This window comes from Fulmarus glacialis, unplaced genomic scaffold (assembly GCF_000690835.1).
Source record: "Fulmarus glacialis isolate BGI_N327 unplaced genomic scaffold, ASM69083v1 scaffold9729, whole genome shotgun sequence".
Taxonomy (NCBI): domain Eukaryota; kingdom Metazoa; phylum Chordata; class Aves; order Procellariiformes; family Procellariidae; genus Fulmarus; species Fulmarus glacialis.
Genome location: NW_009231377.1, coordinates 1 through 20,608, shown reverse-complemented (window position 1 = coordinate 20,608; position 20,608 = coordinate 1). Strand labels below are relative to the sequence as shown.

At 45.3% G+C, this 20,608-nt stretch overlaps 1 protein-coding gene across 1 annotated transcript in view; it reads right to left on the bottom strand.

Moving 5' to 3' along the window:
* The window catches only part of VPS45 (vacuolar protein sorting 45 homolog (S. cerevisiae)), a 28,496-nt gene extending 8,009 nt beyond the window's left edge, over positions 1-20,487 (bottom strand). Inside the window, exons 1-12 of the mRNA XM_009584551.1 lie at positions 20,433-20,487; positions 19,124-19,203; positions 18,525-18,593; positions 18,070-18,207; positions 17,550-17,660; positions 16,061-16,195; positions 15,575-15,688; positions 14,701-14,868; positions 10,960-11,118; positions 10,084-10,191; positions 9,642-9,763; positions 1,469-1,600 (exon numbers count right to left, since the gene is read on the bottom strand). Coding sequence (XP_009582846.1) covers positions 1,469-1,600; positions 9,642-9,763; positions 10,084-10,191; positions 10,960-11,118; positions 14,701-14,868; positions 15,575-15,688; positions 16,061-16,195; positions 17,550-17,660; positions 18,070-18,126 — 1,106 coding nt within the window. The 5' untranslated portion in view covers positions 18,127-18,207; positions 18,525-18,593; positions 19,124-19,203; positions 20,433-20,487. The remainder of the gene's footprint in view (positions 1-1,468; positions 1,601-9,641; positions 9,764-10,083; positions 10,192-10,959; positions 11,119-14,700; positions 14,869-15,574; positions 15,689-16,060; positions 16,196-17,549; positions 17,661-18,069; positions 18,208-18,524; positions 18,594-19,123; positions 19,204-20,432) is intronic.
* Between the last annotated feature and the right edge of the window lie 121 nt (positions 20,488-20,608).

Here is a 20,608-nt window from a genome sequence, read left to right as displayed (position 1 = left end):
TGCTCGCTACACTTGAGTCCACCTGTCAGTAACTGAGATCAATAAAGTGCTCGACAGCTGTATTTTTGACATACAACGCCTGTGGTGTTAATAGCATGTGTTTCCTGAACTCCAGGAGACTGCTGAGGCACCCAAAGCTGTTGGCTCTGAAAATTTCATCCCAAATGTTGAGAAGCGTAACTTTTCCTTCCTGTTGCAGGACTGCATTTTGTTTGCATTTCTACGCGGTAATGGTCCCCTTCCACCCCAGCTCAGAGCAGGGTGCTCCCTTTAAGCTCAGAGCAGCTGCTGGACAACACCAGGGACTCTCCCAGGGCTTAGATTTCACCACACTTCTTGCTGCAACACATGGGAGAGATGTGCCTGTCACATTTTTTTTTTCCTTCCGATAACTGATCGGTGCCCGGCCACGGCAGCGTCATTATGAACGGAGACAGAATGGCGTGGTGGAAACAAGCAAGGCACATATTGAAAGAATTCATGCTCCTTTGCTTGGCTAGCAACAAGTCGTGCCGATAGGAAACAATCCCCAATGTGGTCTAAATTTTCACCTGTGAAATATTCATATTCATCAAATACTCAGATGAATAATTTGGGTTCAGGAAACATTATTTGTATTTATAAACCAGGCATTTCGTAGGAAATAAACCAGGCATTCCATATCAACAGGAATTTTTGGCCAACTACAGCAAAGCAGTTGCAGGTTTCTGTACAAGCCGTCTGACTCTCTGTAAATCCCGACTGAGACCCTTAGGATTGGCTCACTCAGCTCAGCGCAGGGGACGTGAAATACCATCAGCATTGCCCGACACGAGCCCTTCCAGCTCCGACAGTCAGCTGCTGGAACACCCCAGAGACAGTGACCTAGGAAATCAATGGAGCTCAGCGTGGTCAGTGCTCCCTGGCGTTGCTCAGTTCCCGGAGGGATTAAGCCCTTACAAATGTCTGGCCTCCCAGGAAAGGCAACTGGGAGCGTACAGCAAACCAATAAGGAAAGCTCCATTCTCCAGGGAGAAATGCAAAAGACACAGCCAATACTCTGCAGGCTTGTGGGCGGCAGAGAGCCTGCTAGCAGTGTAATCATAGAACTCGGTTCTAATCGCAGGTACATTAACTTCACTGCTATTAAATGCAGTTGCTCCAGATTTCAACAGGAGCAATGAGACCACAGTCAGTTTTAAATTCCTGTGTGCTGCACTGGCTTCTCATTCATTTTAGAGTGTGTGTGAATTATAAGCAGGAAAAACTATACGTATCTACTTCCCTGCCCTTGAATTCAGTAAAATGCACATTAAACCTTCAGCTTGGTAATATGTCCCTCAGCCATAATGAGCAGAGCTGGGCTCGGACCATTTACACACATTTCTGTGTTTTACTGCGTGATGAAGATCCCTCAGGCGTCACAAATTCACGCTCACGTCACCAGTTTTACATACACAGAATCCACACTAAAAAATATGGTTATTACCTTTTTGTTTTGTGGATTGTAGTCCCACCTAGGACGATCCGGACCCCCGGGTTGGTGCGGTTAAGGTTATAGACAGTCAGCGCCTCTTCATAAGTTGCCCCTCCAATGATGAACACAATAATATCTTGGGGCCTGCAATAAAGACGCAAATGTTGAGACAGGATCAGACAAAACACAAGGATAAATCCTGCACCTCTCATGGCGCTGAGGCAACGATGCTGTTCATGTCTCTCCCCAGACCGTGTCTCATTTCTGTGATGCTCTGGGCTCAAGACTGACAACAATGTGTAGCCCATTAAATCCCTTTTAAAGCATTGTCTCTCCTAAACATTTACACAACATGCTAACGGTCCTTAAAAGCCTCCTCAGAAACACCCACACGCCGCATCCCTGTGGAGCTCCACCATGACACACACGCCAATGTTTAATGCATGATCGAGACACTGCTGCGGCTGTTAAATTAAGATCAATTCAGGAGTCAAACGAGGACAACAGTGGTGCTTCAGACCTCTCGGGCTTGGTTTGAAGGGCACAGATCAGCTGCAGTTTTGCTGCCTGATTACAGAAATACTGGGATTTGTGCGTTATGTTTACCTCTGAGGTTACATTCCCTCGCCAGCCTAGAAATAGAGGATGTTACAGAGAAGTAGCGTGAGGGGAAAGGGGGGGAAGGAGGGAAGTGCCTTCATCTGAAAAAATATAAAACCAGCCATATGCCCTGCACATTCTGCTTTCAGAGGAAGGCTGCACCTTCCTCGCACCACCCTCCCCAATCACTTAAGTTTTCCACTCTCAGGGATAGCAGAATGTGCTTGCAACCCATAAATCAGCTCTGCTACCATCTACAAGCTGAGAGAACGATTTCTGCAGAATCTACAGCGAAAAAGTGTGGATCACATCCTGTCAGTCATCCGCTTGAGTCAGAGCAGTCAAGTCTCGACACAATTAACTTTCTGTTGCAGTCTCAAAACTCATCTCTGCTTTCCAAGCAGGTACTTCTGCTGGAATACAGCTGCTTGCTGCAGTGGTGGAAGCAGCAGGCATTCATCTGCTCTGTCGGTGCAAGCTCTGGATCAGTGACAAAGCAAATGGAGCATGAGACAGGGATGACCCCGGAATGCACCTAGGCTCTGTGTCTCTGGTTACTCCCTGCCGAGAAGCCAACCTGCAAAGCCCTCGACACCTGTTACTGTCCAGAGGAGCAACACGCGCATCGGAAGGATGGACATCGAGGACTTCTTTCTTGGCATCACTGAACAGGCAGTACCACCAAGAGCAAAACTGCTTCTGCCGTCAGAATGGGACACTGGCTCAGAACAAGCGTGTTAGCCATCAGATCCACACAACTGCCTCCCTGCCCCTGGAGAGGATGCAGAAAGGTAAGAAAAATTAATGGGAAAGATTAGCGTACACCCTTTCCCAAAGTGATCTTTGTTACCAATAACCTTCCAAATCGTCTTTTCAGAAAGTTTGGGTTAGATCTGCATGAGATGATTTGGACAGACAAAAGGAGATTTCAGAGATGCTTTAGAAGGTGCTGGTAGTCTCCCTTTGCAGGGTGGAGAGGGAATACTGCAGCCTCGATACCTGGAACGTGGGAACTCCATCATTTCAGGCACACCCTCTGGTGACACACAGCATTGCTAATTCAACAACAAAAAAGTTGTTGCATTCAGTACAGTTCTTCCACAGGTACTATATCATTTGTTATCCTTGGGGACTGTAATAATTCTAATAATGACCAAGTCTTCCAGCTGCAGTTTACTGCACAGCTTCCTTGGATAAAACAAGGCTTAAAGCGGAATCCTTTGTAGAGAAGTCCACAATAGTGGAACATGCTATATTAGATGCTTTATGCCTGTGCTCTCTGGACAGAGTGACGAGTTTTACCCTGCTCGTGATTCACCCCTTCCAGCCAGGAGCAGTGGTGTAGGCAGTGCTGCCCTCGGGATTTCAGCAACGCAGTCTGTGCTGTCTTCACTTCCCTCCCAGAGCCCCAGGATTCGGTGTGCTCATCTCTCCCTGCAGAGCCACACTGTGTCCCCTGCACGGGAACAGCCTGTGAAATCTTCTGCACTGCAGCCTTAAGATAAGCGGGTTATATATAGCAACCGCACATTCAGGCTGTGCAGGTTCAAACATCTCACTGAGGCAGAGGAGGTTTTTCCACCCTAGTGACAACACGAGTCACTGAGCCAGCCCCAGAGGACAGAAGAGTGCTGTACCTTGTCTTTTTAGGCATACGGCTTTGGAAACTAGGTGCAAACATACCCGAGTCTTTAGGGGGTGGAAATCAAAAGAAAGGGAATGCACAGCAATGAAGTAATCTGATAAGCCACTGTCAGTTGTCAGAAAAAACTATACCTAAAATCTCTACAAGCCCACTTTTATCGTGGTGCATGTAAAAGAGGTGCCAAGTAGGCCGTGCCACACTTGGATTCTTAGGGAGAATGCCTTTTAGGTTGAGAAAGCTGCACCTCCCTAAAGTCCAGTAAGTCAGTTAGGACCTTTAGGGTTAAGGTACCGTGACTAACCGGATCACTGGATCAACAAAGAAACAAACCAGGCAATTTCTTCCCAAGAAGTCTTGTGCAGACTGAAATCCACAGGATCAGTCTCCTGGTACCATCATTTATGCGCTTGTGGTTGGAACTCTCAGAGACCTAAGGAATTTAGATGCCAAAGTCATGTGGCTAGCTCCCATATACTCCTCTGGAATATCATAACATGTACCAGCCTCTAAATTTGCCGTCACCTTTCACTGCCACCATGACACCAGCCCTGCAAATTCACATCACTGATGCACTTAACTGTACCTGAAGTCAGGCCTATGCAATGCTTGGTCGCAGCTTTCTCCTAGGAGTGAGTTAGAGTTACATTAATTAGTCTGACAAGATGCTGGATCCCCACAAATGAGGGTGAGACTGTGCATTGCCAGCCTAGTCACTTCGTCAAGTCAAGGTATGATTGAAGATTACATGCACCGGAAGGGAAACTCTGTGTTTCTTGCTTATGCAAAGCCCAGATGCAGAGGAGAGGACATTTGCTAGTTTCTCAACCCCGGGCTCAAGAACAGAAAAATACCATATGAAGGCATTTACATCTGTCTTAAAACAGGTTTGAAAAAGATAAAGTGCATTTTGCATCACATCAGGTTAAGGAGGAACTAAGTACACAGATGAGAAGTTAGCAGCAAGTCATGAAACCCTTCCTGCCTGTACTCTTCCCTCCCACTCCTCCATAGCTGTTAAATGAAAGCAGTCTCACACAGCCTGTCAGGTACGGCCACGTTTTATGCAACACTGATGAGGATTACATATATGATCAAATTGGTAAGGCAAATGGGTCTGAACTAAGAAAGGATAAAACCCGAATGAATGGAAGTTTAGAGGTTTTTAATATATTGTGTTTTCCTTGCTGCTGTGTTCAGAAGACCCTCTCATGGCACAGAATTCCCCTGTGCTAGGCGCTGTACAAAACACGAATAAGAAAACGGTTCCTCTGCCCTTTAAGTAATTTCTGTACTTTTTATGAAGCAGCTGGCACTATCCGACTCGGGAGACTAAACAGCCCAGTGATGCCATCACAGACCGCCATAAAATTTCTCTGCCATCCTCAATCAGTAAGTCTGGGTTACATCTTGTGCACGGTTTTGTCACTGCGTATTAGCAGTTTTTGCTGTGGTGGAGAATCTTTGTACGAAGAGAGAAATAGACCGATTGATATCCAGAAAAAACTATACTAAAAAGATGTCAAACAGATAGAGAAACCCAGAAAGAAGGATAATCCAAGCAGAGCCAGCATGGGAGAGCTGGTATCTATGCTGGGCTGCAAACTAAACTGGTAATGCCTCTGAGCTGCTGGGTGGCAGGTAAGAAGACTTCCTGCTTGGACATTGTATACTGGTCTGCCTCTATTTCCCGTGCAGTTGTGATTGCCAGGTATCAGGAGTATGGCACAGAAAATGCTTATTTTTGCTTTCGTATTGCTACTGCCTTTCTTACAGGATTAAGCCTGGCATGGGGGAGTGGGGGCAGAACTACAGCCTCTCTCCCACTTCAGGTGCCTTGCTCAAAGCATCCGGCATTACCCTGCAGATCCCTCACAGACCAGAAGCGAGCTAAGTCACGCAGAGGCAGACTGCCACAGCCAGAACAAAGGCATCTTGGTGTTCTCATGGAGCGCCCAGGGCATTACTGCTTTTATCAAGGGCAAATAATAAGCAATTTCGGAACAGGAAGAAACCCCAAGACTGTTATAGGATTAGTGGGAAAGCAGTCTACAGCAATGCTCGCTCCAGCTGTTGCGCTCCTCAGACCCAATTTGTGGATGTGGCTATGTATCTCTTCGGGTTAACTACCAATTTAACAGCTAAATGCTCAAACACTTCAGACAGGAGGAAAAAGCAACTTCCTTGAACAAACAAGGACACGGTCAGAGTTTTGCCTTAAAAAAAAATTCCCCAAAACACAAACCATACTAAACACAAAAGAATATATACGATTTAGGAATAGCGCTATTTTCCCTAATCTTTAGGGCAGTATGTGTGAGCTCAGATGAAAAAGCATACAGCCAAATGGTTCCACATCACATGCTGCAAGCTGATGTTTCCAAAAAAGGAGATTTTATATTCGCTGCCTAAGGAGATACCTCACCCATCCCTTTAGACGTGTATCAGCTATAGGCATTTCTAAATGGTTCCAAATTCTTCCTCTCCTCAACCAGTCAACAGGAACTTTCTCTTCAAGAAAATCAGTGGGAGAAAGATCATGTCCAGTCTGTAAGTCATAGAATACTCTAAACTAGATGATATTGGTGAGTTCTCACATTCCACGTTTAAGTCTGAACCTTGATAGGCTTTCAGACAAGGTAACTTTGCAAGATTTTTGAATAGGCAAGTAAGTAATTGTGGTCATTTGAGAGAGACACGGAATGAGCCGAGTCCCATCTGGATCCTCAGGGAGCAGCATGCCTTTTCCTACTGCTATTTCAGAGGCTGTTGCCTGGTTCATGCAAAATGTTGAGGACCCATGTTTGGTTTTAAGAAGCATAGGAGTGACGGAGCTGTCTTGTGGTCTGATTACAAACTTGATTTTGTAAGAGGTGGACTCTAGCCATCTTAGGTAAGCACTATCAGGCCCAGTTGGTCTGGTGGGGACAAATGCCCTATTAGAGAAAATCCCAGGTCAAAGCATAAACAAAGCAAAAGCTCCACCCAAAGGGCAGGCTTTGGCAGAGCCTGGCGAGCAGAGCACGCCGATGGGGTCACAAACCTTAGGAGGCATTTCGTACGGCGTGTAACACAGCTGGGGCTCCCGCAGACTGCTGTGACGGAGAGAGGCTTTCGGAACTTTTCTAGCTAGTACTTTCCAGCAGCAAGATGGAAGGGACTGCAGGCTGATAGCATATGGGAAAAGGACGATATTTAACACAGCAGGAGATAGAGGAGAAGCAAAAGAAAGCAGAACTGCTTATTGCTCTCTCCTAGGAACCCTGCTCAGTGCTTTGCAAAGATTCCCTTTCCTTCACTGCTGCCAATTTCCACAGCTGAATTTGGACCAGGAGCTTTTCCTCCCTTGCAACAGTGTAATGTTTAATACAGAAAGAAACAGTTAAAAAGAATCCTTTCAAATTCTTTGCTGTTCAAGCAACTGCGTCCCTTTGATCAAAAAATACAAAGCCTTTCGCCCTGACCTTCTGCTGAACTCCTGCCAATCACTGTAACACCATCCTCTGAAAGCAGAAAGCAAGAAGACAGTGTAGCCCAGTTTGCCTTGGGCTGTGATTTATTATACTAAGTTTTGTGAAATTATTAAATTTAAATTCCTCGCTCAATTGGTTTGGCACTAAGGCAAAACCATCAAGTGGGCCTTTTTCTTCCAAACCTGATAACTAAAACCTGTTTTCAGATGAGCCCCCATTTTCATGATATTGAATATTGATCCTTTAGAGATAACACAGTGCTATAGCCCCCATTTTATGCAGCAAATAAAGACCAGACACAGAAGTATTTAGGTGCCTATTTTTTGTCAGTTACAAACCCTCATTCCTACAGCTCCTAGATCTTAAACTCAACAAGATCTACCATTCCCATCAGGAAACAACCCTAATAACCATGTGCCCTTACGCTTTTGATCATTTTGCAGACACCTGACCCAGCAGCAGCACTGTTGGACCCGGCTACTGTCCCAAGGACAATCCCGGACCAAAGGGAGACTGTGAGAAATTTAAGAGAAAGAACAGTTTGGAAGCTCTGCCCTTGTATTTTGAGATTTACTTTAACAAAACTACAGGATTAGCATCTTTTAGCTAAGAGACAAGGCTGTAGCCGCTGTGGAGAAGGGAGAGAGGTGCAAACTCCACTTCCCTTCATCCAACTTCTGTATTCCTTCAGTTTGAGGTAGGAATTAAACCCTTCTCATGCTCCCCCAAATAAATTATTTGCATGTTCTTTGTAGCAGGATTCTCAGGGCCAGGTTCATATACCCTTTTCCAGAAACATTTAAAGAGGAATCTAAGTGAAACACAGCTCAGGAAAATATAAGTGGGAACTGAAAAAGGGAAGATAAAGGTCAGGAGACCATTTGTTTCTAGTTAGCTCAAAACAAACCCAGGTGAGGGATGCCTGGATGCAGTTACTGCTGTTCTGCAGGTCTCATTTCAGATGTACCACAAACTGCATCTGTCAACCTCTTTGTGTTGGGCTGAAATCCATCTCAGTCGAGGGCTGGTTTCAAGGACAGAGAGGATAGCGTTTCTGTTGCTAGAGGCCTTGATATTTCACACCTATTAAAACCACCCATCCACCCTAACCAAAATCCACCATTTTATTTTAAAAAGAAAATCTGGAGTAAGGCAGACTTTTTTTGGTCTACCAGGGACATACATAAATGAATTGTCTCTTGTATGACTATAATTTTTTCTTATTCATAAATAAAATGATTAATGTCCCCTGCTGTCAGCCTGACATGGATTTTGGATGCCTCCCTGCTACAAAATACATTTTTGCTTTCATCAGATGGATCGAAATGCCCCAAGGCAGGGCTGAGGAGGAAGAGCAGTGTGCGTGCGCATCTCAAAGAGAGCCAGACATGAATGCTCGCTCTTTGACATGCTTCTGCCCCTCCCACCCGCTGGACACTGCTGAACGTTGGTCCCCAAGTCTACTTCTGTCCTGCTCCAACTGAGTCTGTGGATTTCATTTAACCCAAACCGCCCTGCAACAGCCACCTCGTTTGTTGAGAATTACTACCTTGAATTTATTTTCTGCTTCACTAAAAATGTGGCAGTTGCTGATAAAAACCAATAATACGCAGTGTGTGAAGGGAATGACGATTGTTCTAATGCTGCAAGTAAAACATCTTCCACAGAACCCCGGGGCATTTAACAACATTGGAGGAGATTCAGAGAATTGCTGTGATGACCTCATCATGGGTCACCCAAAGGAAGCAAAGCAACAGCAGGCTCTTCTCCTCAAAGGAGACTACCACTAGAAGGAACAAGAAATACCGACCAGCACGCTGCAGAAGCTTAACTTAATTTACAGAAAGGAAACCGTGGTACCAAAGAGGAGTGATTTGTACAGAATGCCGTTAGAGGAGTACTTGTCGTCTTCTCTTTAATGGTTCAGTGCCCTCACTCTGAGGCCAGTATTTACCTTTAATGACTTCATTGACAACAGATTAGCTTAGCTCCAGCAAAGTCAGCTAGAACCAGGCAGCCAGAGTTCTTTTCAATTACAGTTATTAGCCATATTCAGCAAGATCCCATTCTCATCAGGAATAGTAACTGGCTCAGAAGGGAGAGCTTGCAGTTGGACTATTTTTGGTATTCTACAAATAAACGCCAGATGGCATGGAGTGAAGTTAGGGGGCATGTTGAAATCCATCATGTGAACATCCTGGCAGCTTGGTGCAATGGCTTTATCCTTTACCTGAGCCCTTACAATGGGAATGTCACATCTTGGCCAGCAAGAAAAGACAACCGTATTTCAGTCTTAATAGCCCCCTCCAGGGCACCTACTTGAGAATACAAGAAAGACCTACATAATCAAGACATTTCTCTGCCAAGTCTAAATTTTGTTCATCTACAGGCAAACAACAAAGCAAGTGGCAGCACTGGAAGGAGCAGATATATTTCAGTTCCGAGCTCTGCCCTGAAAGGCCCCACATACCTGTCACGGAGAGTGTTGGGACCCAGGTAGGGGTATTGGCTGTCCTTGAGTTTTCCTTTGATGAGCTGATCCAGTGTTTCTTGAAGGAGAGGCTGGTGTTGCGTATACACATTCTCAACACCCTACAGTGCAAGAGAAGCTCTTGTTATGAATTAATACAGCAGGACAGCAAGCTAAGAGAGAAGATCAGCAAAGGCACATAAAAGGAGCATCATCATCTGATGGATACATCAAGTGTTAACCACTGAAGTCCAGATTTAGAGAGGCTTTTCAGCAACTAACTCCCGTTGTCTTCAATGAGAATTATGCCCTAAAAGCCCAGTGCACTTACTATTAAATCTCTGAAATCCATGACACGTGGCATTGCATTGCATGTGAGTCCTGCTCCGTCACTGTGATTTTGACTAAAACTGTCATTATTTCATCTGTGGCAGATCCGTACCTTCAGTCCTTTGAGGAACTGTTTGGTGATGGCTACAGCATCCTTGGGACTGAACAGGTCACTGCCCCGGACCCGTTTCCCTCCATACTCCACAACAGCAGACACTAGCTGTACAGAGAGAGGCAAAACCAGAATTCTATTAACCTGGGAAACCAGCTTCCAGGCAGTTTTTGTCTAGTTAGGCTCAATGGAGGTACTGGAATGATGACCAAGGAGTCAGGGAGATCGATCCCAACCAGATAATGCAGCATAGAGAGAGGCAAGGGGGAAAAGAAGAAGTATTCCCCATATCCACCCAGCAAGTCAGTCTGCTGTGACACTGCCTGCATAAGGAGAGAGGCTTTCATTTCCATAGTCCGCTGCAGTGATAGCAGATCTTCCATACAATGTGACATCATCCTGCTTCTCCACCTCCTCTCCAGCTGCTCGCTACATTTGCCAAGCACTGCCACCCTCTCCCTCCCAGCCAAGCTCCTTTTACAGTCTCCGTAAGTCCTTTGCTGCAACTGAGCTGGGGGAAAAGGGGTGGGGAGGAAGAGGGGAAGGAGAAAGGAAGCATGTCCCAGGCCCCCTCTACATGCCACACACCCATCCTAGCAGACTCCTGGCATGCCTGCCATCTCTGCTTTATTCAATCCTTCATAATATCACTGATTTGGGAAATGGAAATTAAGTGATTAGTTATGCCTTTTAAAGTAACACCTGCAGGCCCCAGCCAAGCTCAGGGTTCTTTTCACAAGGTGCAGTGCAATTCAACAAAAAAGCATTGTGCTAAACTGAAGCGGGCAAGCTTTACACCAATTAACAATGATTTTCCACCTCCGTGCCCTCCTGTCCCGCTCGTTCATCCAGCTGAAGGAGAAATGCTGCAATTACCTTCCGGTATTTCTCTGACACACCCCTGTTCTTGAGCTCTGTCATCAGCCCTGGCAGGCTATTGCTGCTGTGCCGCTCGTAGTGCAGGGCATAAAGCATCACCAGCCGGGCAGCGTCAAACTCTGTCACCTTGGGGTTCTGCAGGAGGCGACGCACGTTCTGCAGCAAGATAGAGAGCAGTATTAATGGAGAGGCCTTCAAAGGACATTAAATCAGACTAATATCAAGCCCACTGCCTAGCAACAAAATTGCATGCAGGAGGAATGCAAGAGAATTGTCATAAGCAACAGAGCCCAGCTTATGTGCTCTGTGGTTAGATTTATTAGAGTACAATGGAGTACACGTTGCTTTTGGGTCTTTTCATGAAGCTGGGAATTCATAACCCAATTCTGTTGTCCATTCCTAACTCTCCATAACACGCTGCGGGGTGAGCTCAGGTTGCTGTATGCCTTCCCTGAAGGGAGGCATCAGCAGGCACTTACAGAAACCTTTAACCTCTGCCCTTCCCTTTCCAGCTGGAGTAGAGCCAGAACTGGCCCACAGGTTCCATCGTAATGTTGACTGTCAAGAAAAAAGAGCTAGGACAGTTACACAGATTCTGTTTTCTTTTGGAAGGTGTGGGGCAGAAGATCAAAGTCTCAGATAACCTTTGGATGTGAGAACTGGAGGAGCAAGTTTCAAGCATTTGGAAGCAAAAGAGGAAAGGAATTAAAGCATGAAGAGGAAGAGAAGGACTACAGCACTGGAGGTAAATACAGAAATCTAGTTATTACTTCTAACATGCAGATCATTACTTCTTCTGCTGAACTGAACACCATACCATAAATATAAAGGGCGCATGCCCCAAAGAGGCTGCCTGCTAAAGTACAGACCCTTTCCAGAAAAGTTTCAGAACCCCCGGTGCATGCCGTTTACCCTCCAGGGATTGCAGGCAGGATAGAATTGCTTGTGTAAGCTGACAATTGGCCATGTAAGTGCTACTCCTTCTCATTACAACAAAAAGCCCTTATTTCCTCTCTGCAACCTCTCGGCCATTGTGTCGAGTCACAGAGTTGAGATAATGGAGTTAACAGAACAAACACCAGAGCCAAGCTGGTAGCTTAGGTGAGCAGTGGGAGCAATAAGCTTCTTAACTCCCAGCTTTGAAATGGATCTCAAAGAACAGGCATCAACTACCAGATGTGTTTACAGGCATCTGGTTAGGGCTGGACAGATGCTTTAGGACACAGCAAAGTCTGAAATTCTCCCTGTGCTGAACATTAAAGCAAAACAATCAGCTTGTATTAGCTTAAATGCAGAGCTGGGAGCAGAGGAGCTGCCAGTTTTACAGTTGCAGAAACGGCAGTTCCAAGAGAGGGACGGAACCAGTTAGGATTTTTTCCACTCTGTAAGCGTACATGACCTTCAAACACTCCAAAAATCCCAGCACATCTTTGCAAGATTCTCCCACCCTCCCAATACAGGTAGGCAACACGGAAACATTCCGTGAACAGCTGTGAAACAACATTGTGAAACTGTTGTTATTTACCATGCTGATTCAGCTATATTTGCTGTAATTTGTTTGACTGATGCAGACTAGTTACAAAAATACAGGGTAAAACCCTGCCTTTGAGGAGGATCAACAGCATTTTTACCATTCCTAACCTTGGTAAGGTCAGGAATTCACCTGTGAGGGTAGGGACAGAGTCCCACGGAGATGTTTGCTTGCAAGATTTTTGATCCTGTGCTGGCAGCGCAGTGGCAATGCCTATATAAGCGGGAAGTGTGTAAAACAGAAAAGCTATTGTCCATCTAAGGAGATGGGATTCAAAACCTCCCATTCATCTCTCAAGGCTCATGTACTATGTCAGGATTAATAAGAGACCAGGGGAAGAATAACCAAAATGTACTGTACTCAGGGGCCCTAGGCCACTGAAAAATTAACAATTGCTGAAGTTACATCAGTGGGAGAACAATTCTGCCTTTATTTCGTGCACTGGCTTATTCTTCATTGTTTCCGTGGCCTTGCCCCTTCACTGCCATTAGAAGACTGCAACAGGGAACAGCCTGGGGCAGTGCAGCTAAAGAGATACTGATCTCTCATGTAGAAAGATACCAGTTCCATAGTTTTCCATTTATTTCCTAGCTGCTACATGTTTTCCAGTCGGTCTCAGTTGTTAGAAATACAATAGAGCCCTTTAGGCATATGGCTGTAAGCAAACTGCAGGCAGCTTTTCTGCTTTAGAAACTGCAGAAATACCTAGTTAGTGCAGACTAAGACCTGAATTAGCACCAAGGTGAACTCCAGTAACCACCCTGCCATGACAGTGTGGCACTTGGTGGGGGCTGACGTGCCTGCGTCTCTGTCGTTTCCAGCACTGCCACATACTCTCTTAACCGTAGAGCTGGTAATGCAACGGCATCATCACCAGAAGTTCACATCATCCCTTTCTTCAACGAATCTGAGATAACTTAAAGACAGAAGAGTAGACCAAGATTTTCCAAAATGGTCTGCAATGCCAAGCACCCAAGTTTCAACACTAATGCTCTGTTCTGTGTTAATATCAGAAATAACAGATCACAGCACAGACATGATGGGCTGACGGATTAGAACTCAAATATTTGACTTTTAAGCTGCAAAAGCTTGATCTAGAAACAATAATATAGCAAGAGAACCTCAGAGGCTGTTTTCAGCAAATGCATTTTATGGCTACATTCCCACTTCAATACTTAGTCATCTAAATTCTACCAAACATAAGCTATCGAATCATATCTATATGCTCGCCAATCTATATAACTGCGATGACTTCAACAGGCCTATACTGATTCACATCAGCTCAGGATCTGGTAATAGATTACAGTACTTGAAGAGTCTAATATTATCCTCTAACCACCCACTTGGAGCACAGAATAACAGAGGCAAAGACGACGTGTATTTCAAATCTGTTGAAGATGCTTATCTTCAATTTCTAGTCAAATTGCTTCTCCAGTATTGGGTAAAGGAGTCCATTATATGGTGTAACTTCTACCTTAGCTATAAAAAATGAAGAAATCGTTTTTTAATACTGAGTTGCTGGGTGAACTCTACTATACTACAATCGCAGTCAACAATACTGCTATTTTCTCTGACGAGTCAGCAGCCACAATTCATCACTATTGACATACTGTCAGATACTAGGTCAGGTCATGGAATCCAACAAGCCAGCATGGGGTCAAAACTTCAGTCTGTACTCAGCTATAACAGAAATCTCTGTTAGGCTTTTTCAGTCCTCTTTGCCAAAGAAATCTTTTATCTAAAAGGCTTTCCACTGTTTTTTATTTAAAAAAAAAAAAAGGTAAAAGCCAGCACCTCAATGAATAGTCTGATTTAGACAATTTCATGGATTCCATTTCTTCTCCTCCCCAACAAATACAACAAGCTTCTGCACGGGGATCCATTTTTTTTTTTTACTGGTGCCTGCACAGGCAGCTTGCCAGAAGCCAACTGACTGCATATAATGAAGGAATGTTGTACTGTGAAATGTAAAGACAGAATTTGCAAGGATGCTTCTCAAGCCAGTTATTAACTATGATTCATCCCCATCTGAACTGAACGGGGAGGAGAAGAGTAATTCTAACATCTCATGTCCCGACCCTGCAGGATATCTGCATGCAGAACTCCCACCGACTTTCAGTATCAAACTTCCATCAACAGGGGAGTTACACGATCAAACCATCTAGATTCCGACAAAGGACCAAGGTGAGGTTTTGAGCCCAAGGTACCTGGAGAGCACTGGAATGGTCATTCTGGCAGGCCAGTTCCTGCTCCACTTCAGACACCTCCAGCAGGTTCCGCTCTCCAACCAGTCGAGAGAGCTCTCCCACCACTGTCACATGCTTCGATACCGTGCCTGACATCTTCTTGAACTGCGGGTAATTCTCCACAAATGCCTGCAACGAGGAAACCAAAGCAACCAGTTCTTAGCAAGAAAAGCAAGAGACGGCAAGAGGCAGTGGATGTGTGCAACCCAGCAATAAGCTACGTTGCATCAATATAAGCAAGACCAGTGTGGATGTATGGATGATTGGGCACCTCAGTCCCAGGAGCCCACAGGATTTCTCCAGTTACAAGAAGAATTTTGGAAGGGATGTACTTTTTATTTACTCTCAAAATAAAAGGATACGGAAAGTATCTTGAAAGACGTTGTGACGATTCTTTAAATCTTGAGCAGTGACTGAATTAATAGCCTGTGCTCTGAGCTGTTGCCAAGTGACCCAGCTCAGATATAAAGTCCACACAGCCATATTGCAGTAAGCTAAGTACTTAAACCAGAGCTTACCGATTCAATTGTAGGGCTTCGGGATTCCAGCAAGCTCTAAGCAGCAGCTTAGAGCGCAGTCAGAACAAGCAAGCTTGTAGACCACACTGCAGTGGTGCAGAATGGCCTATCAAAGTGTCTAGCCTTCAGTAAACAACCATCGTAATGAACAGAGTGCAAAAAGGAGGTTCCCACTCCACAAAAGTAGCACGCCACAGAGATCTGAACCGTTGGTACTGATAGTGTGGACTGTCAGTGTACAGACAGCACTGATCTGCACTATCCTGCAATGGATGGGATTTAAAAAGTCCAGCCAGTTACGTGAAGATTGTTTGTACCTTCATATCTGCTATGGATTCCAGCTTCTGCTGCTCCTTAGGTTTCCTCCTTTGGAAATCCTCCATAAGATTCTTGATGTTACTGCCAATCTCTGCAAAGTTCAGGTACATGTTCTGCACGGAACAAGACAGGGATCTGAGAGAAAGCCGTTCTAACACGAGTCTTGATGCCACTGGAACAAAGTGGCACTCTGTGTCCAAAACACTGAGGTGCCATTGCACATCGTCTCCCTGAGACCCAAGCTTGAGCAAGCAGCTCTGCCACTGGTCCGGGTTTGAAATAAAACATTAAAATGGACACGTTATTTCATGTCAGATGCTGCTTGCATTACACATTGATTTTCACCACTTGCATAAGCTATACAGTACATCACCACCACCCCGATGCTCAAAGCCATTGGAAAGTTCCTTTCACATGGCAAAACAAAGAATGGAACCTGATCCCCAAATTCATCTACTCATGAAGATCCCGACTGAGATACCTACGTTGGCGTAGAACTCGTCGTTCTCGGCAGACAGGACCACTTCTCGAAGATCCTTGCTTATGCCCGGTACCCGAGAGAGGTCGATGCGGTTGTTGTTAATCCCCAGCAATTCGTGAACCATAGCCTGGTACGTCCACTAACAAGGATGGTGAAAGAGAAAGGCAAATGATGACCTTAGTAAGATAATAAGCAGCACTGGAAAATGAATGGATTTCAGGCTGAACTCAAACAAAGCCAATTTATATTCCTCTAGTAACACACAGCGGATTTGAAGTGTGCATCCCTCAAACTTTTGCCAGAATGTTACAATAAGAAATAAATATTACTTCTGTTATAGAAGATGGGCATCCCATGGTGAGAGGCGCTGGTGCAAACACAAAGGAAAACCACCCCGTTCCAGGGTGCCTACTGTAGGTATGTTCAAAAGACACGACTCTCTAAATGAAGAGCGATGGGGGTTAATATTCCTATTCAAACAGTTCTGTTTGCCACCATTATCTCCCCCTCCTCTGCTGTGAAGGGACACGTATTTTTGGCTGCAGAGGTTCCACAGTTACAAACTGTACAATTTCCTACGTGCTCCTTTGCTTCTTAGGCAGCAGTAGGAGTGTGTGTTTCTGCACATCAGTGAGTTACTATATTTATCCTGGGAAGACTAATATTAATCTAGAGAGAAAACTGAAAGCTGATCAGAGCACCGACATGCCCGACACTCCATTTACATTCATTTGAATCTCTCTTCTGGATAGCAAATCTCCGCATAGCAGATAATGCTTTTGGTGCCCTGTGCCGAGTTCAGTCCTGAACTCTATAAACCACATGTGAGCTGGTTTCTGACTGTCAGATCACTCCAATAACACAAGTATTACCACCAGCTCCTACACCACCAGCATTACGAAAGCGCTGGCTGCTGCTGAGGTAGCCCGGCTGCAGCCCCAGCCGTTGCCTGATCACTGGACTGACCCGTGTCTAACAGAAATGGAAGGGGACAAACAGACTGTTTGATGCCAAAATCTGCAGCACAGCAAAGAAAAAGAAAATCATAATAGCTACATAGGAAATACTACCACCCATCAATAACACAGAGGAAGAAATACACCAGTGCAAGGTCCCTCAATAACTGCGTATGTGTGCTGTCAAACAGCCTGTACAGATAAACCCTTGGAAAGGACACTGCCAAGACACGAGGACTCCAAATGTAAAGTGTGTCTTACAGAAGTACAAGTGGCCTGGTTTTCCAGGGTGCCGGCTACATCTGCCACTGAAGCCAGCACACACAATCCGTGCTCAACAGTCTGAAAAATCAGGCCACGAGATAAAGAGGGATTTCAAAAAGAATGGGGGCAGGAGGCAATACTTTTTACCTTTCAAATATAAACCATGCCCTGTCAGGGTGTGAACTCCGACTCACTGCTACTGCCACAGGGCTCTGTGCACTTCCAGAACTCGCACTCCTATCTCAGCCCTTGCACAACCGTGAAATGATTCACCTGGTTCAGAAGTGGGGTGATGGCATCGTCAGATCGGTCCAGAATGAGAAGTAAAGGAGGAACCTCAGTGCGCCGAAAGTCAAACAGCTCGTACTCTTTAGTGATTACTTGCTGTCGAGAAAAGGAAAAAAAAGCCACTTGATCTTACGTATACCCAGAAAATGTTTCCTCTTAGTGTGGATACAGGTGAACAAAAAGTGAAGAGCTGGTAAAAAATAAGTTGTGCTGCTATCTTAGTCTACATTGCTAATGAAGAAATAATACCTGCTCTCAAAAGGCACCAGGTAACCTACTGCGATTTATGACTCTCGCAGGAAATAGGGATCTTCACCTGCTCTTTGGTTGGAAGCAGGCAGAGATGAGAGATGTGACCTGTCCAAAGCCATGCAACAAAGTAAATGACACAATTTACAAGAATCAACTGAAAAAGGGTATTTCTCTCATCAATACGTAAAAAAATTAAACAAAATTTAAGTACATTGCCAAACTTCTTTCACATCGCTGTAGGTTCTCACCATACCTTCACGCATTCAGCAAGCCTCTTTGCTGACTCAGAAGAGAGCTGGTACCGAATCATGGGGCATTTCTTCAGAGACAAAAGCAGCGCAGTCAGCCCTTGAGTTGTCCTGGACAGCTGAGCCGGATCCCAGCTGCGACCCTGAAAGGAAAGGCTGCACCTAGTGTGGAGGCACCGTCCCCAAACTCTTTCTCACATAAAGTCTTCTTTCGAAGTCTTAAAGTCTTACAGTAAACTATAGTTTGACTGAAGGAGCAGGTACACCAGAGGCCACAATCCGGATTCCCCAGCGTTCGTCCCCTCTCCAATTCCTTGTAAGGATCAGCTGCTTCCTTACGGCCCCTCAACAGCAGTCTGCCTGCTGGGCAGCCCACCACCGCACCCAGCTTGTTGTGGCTACTAGTCTCTCTATTAACCATTAAACAAGGCCCTGGAGGAGCATTAGCTTTTTTTCATACCTGGCAGCAGCCCAAGAGGTTGAGAGAAAAAACGTGTGGATTCACTGCAATGTAATCGCCATAGAACTCCTGCCAACAAGTGGAAGCAAATACAGTTACGTGTCTTGCCAACCCTTATTCAGCCTACAAGAGTACGTATTCCAGCATCAGCCACACTAACACTAAAATCCTAAGCAATGCACAAACTCATTGACTCTGATCATTTCTCCTTCCTCCATGCCATACCTCTCAAATCCCTACACTTCTGCTGACAACTCTACTGCCAATTTGTCCTATTTTTCGCATACGTAGCTCTTTGTCAATACCACAGACATGTAGAAGCCTTGTGAAACACAGATGACAGCAGAACCAGCAGCGGCTCTGACAACTGGAGGGCAGGGAGAAACAGGGGACACAGGAGTTTTTCTGTCTTTTACTTTATAATCCTACGTGTAACGTTTATCTTTTCTTCCATCCGAGACTGTTGCACAGTGCTGCTGCTGCATGCTGTTCAAGAACTACAGAGTCCTCTCACTGCCACTCCTGAGTTTGTTAGCTTGTATATTCATTTTGCAGGTGCTTTTGTATTAGGAGATTTATTTAAAATATTCAAAATTCACCTGAACTTCAGCCACAACTTCCTGTTCATCAGCCTCAGCCAATGACTTGACATCACTCTTACTGATCACGTTACTGAAATCTGAAAGAAAACAACAGCGAAAGAACAGTCGGGCTCTGTGAGTGACAGGTAACACACAAGACCACCACAGAACAGTATGACCAGATTTTCCCCTGGAGCAGTAGCAGATTGCAACAGAGATCCCTTGACCTTACACCTGCAGTGATTAGGCAGACGTTATAATCCAGAAGTTACTTCACAAGGATACTCTGGGCTAATTCCCTGTCCAACTTTCTGCCTCTGGTGCCAATATCCAGTGACTGCAGCACTGGATCAGCAGGCAGCAGTCAACGATGGATTCAACGCCCCGTGGGACAGTGCTGGAAAGGCAGTACTGGCTCTCTCCTACCCTCTCCCTGGCCTAACATCTGCCCAATTAAGCAACACCATGTACAGCCCGGTTGTAGTCAGTAGATTTATATGCGTAAAACCCAAGTAATATTAAATGGTGACAGCCACATCTCTGTTGGGCTCCTCGGCATTGCTGTGCTAGCAGGTCACCACCACCCTCTCCAAACCGGAGTCCCTCTCGCAGCCCAGAGCCCGGTTCCTCGGCGCTGCGTTCCTGCAGAGCGGCAATGACATCTAGAGGCCACTTCAGCTCATTTCCCAGAACCTCACCAAGCGATACCTGTGCTGGAGGACTAGACTTCGACACAAAACCGGCTGTAGTTGTTCTGCATAATTTCCAACACCACAGAATATTCTGTGGCGTGAGAAGGACATGTGAGGAACACCTGCCTGATACACCAGGCATTACAAGATGTGGTGTAGCAGGTTTAGTCCAACGCTGGGATGTGAAGTCTATCCTAATCCTGTCTCTGAATTATTTACCTTCAAGATTTGGGCCAGTCTCTCATCCAGTGCATCCCAGCTTTCCGTATAATAAAGGCACTTTACCCCTAGCATTAGCTGCCTTCTGTGTTTATGAAACAACACGAAGCTTTAAAATCCCAGAAATTTTCAGGGATAAGCCATATTGGAGGAATGCAGATCTACGGTGTTGCTTTGTAAAGATCTCTTACGAGTTGCTTCAGTTTAATTATTTTATCTGGTACGTATGTACCCTTTGCTAAAAGAATTTGGTGACCTAAATAGCATAAAAACTAGAATTCACACATTCTTAGCATGTTAGTAAAGGCCTGTCAGTGGGAGCAGTCACAGCGTCTCACATCTGTATTTTCTACTGAACATCAGGTCGGTCTCCGACGGGCGAGTCCGACCCACTGGACAGAACGGGACATACTTACAAATAAAATAGATGCTGTACTTTGGCCTCCGCAGCTCCTGAATGAGGAACTCCACGTTCTCCTGGACGAAAACAGCACCAAATAGAAGAGATTTAAAAAACGTTGAATAAGAAGGCTTTGGAGTGAGCCGTGCCCCCTCGCCGTCCCCATGACGGTCCCTCACCCCGACCCACAGC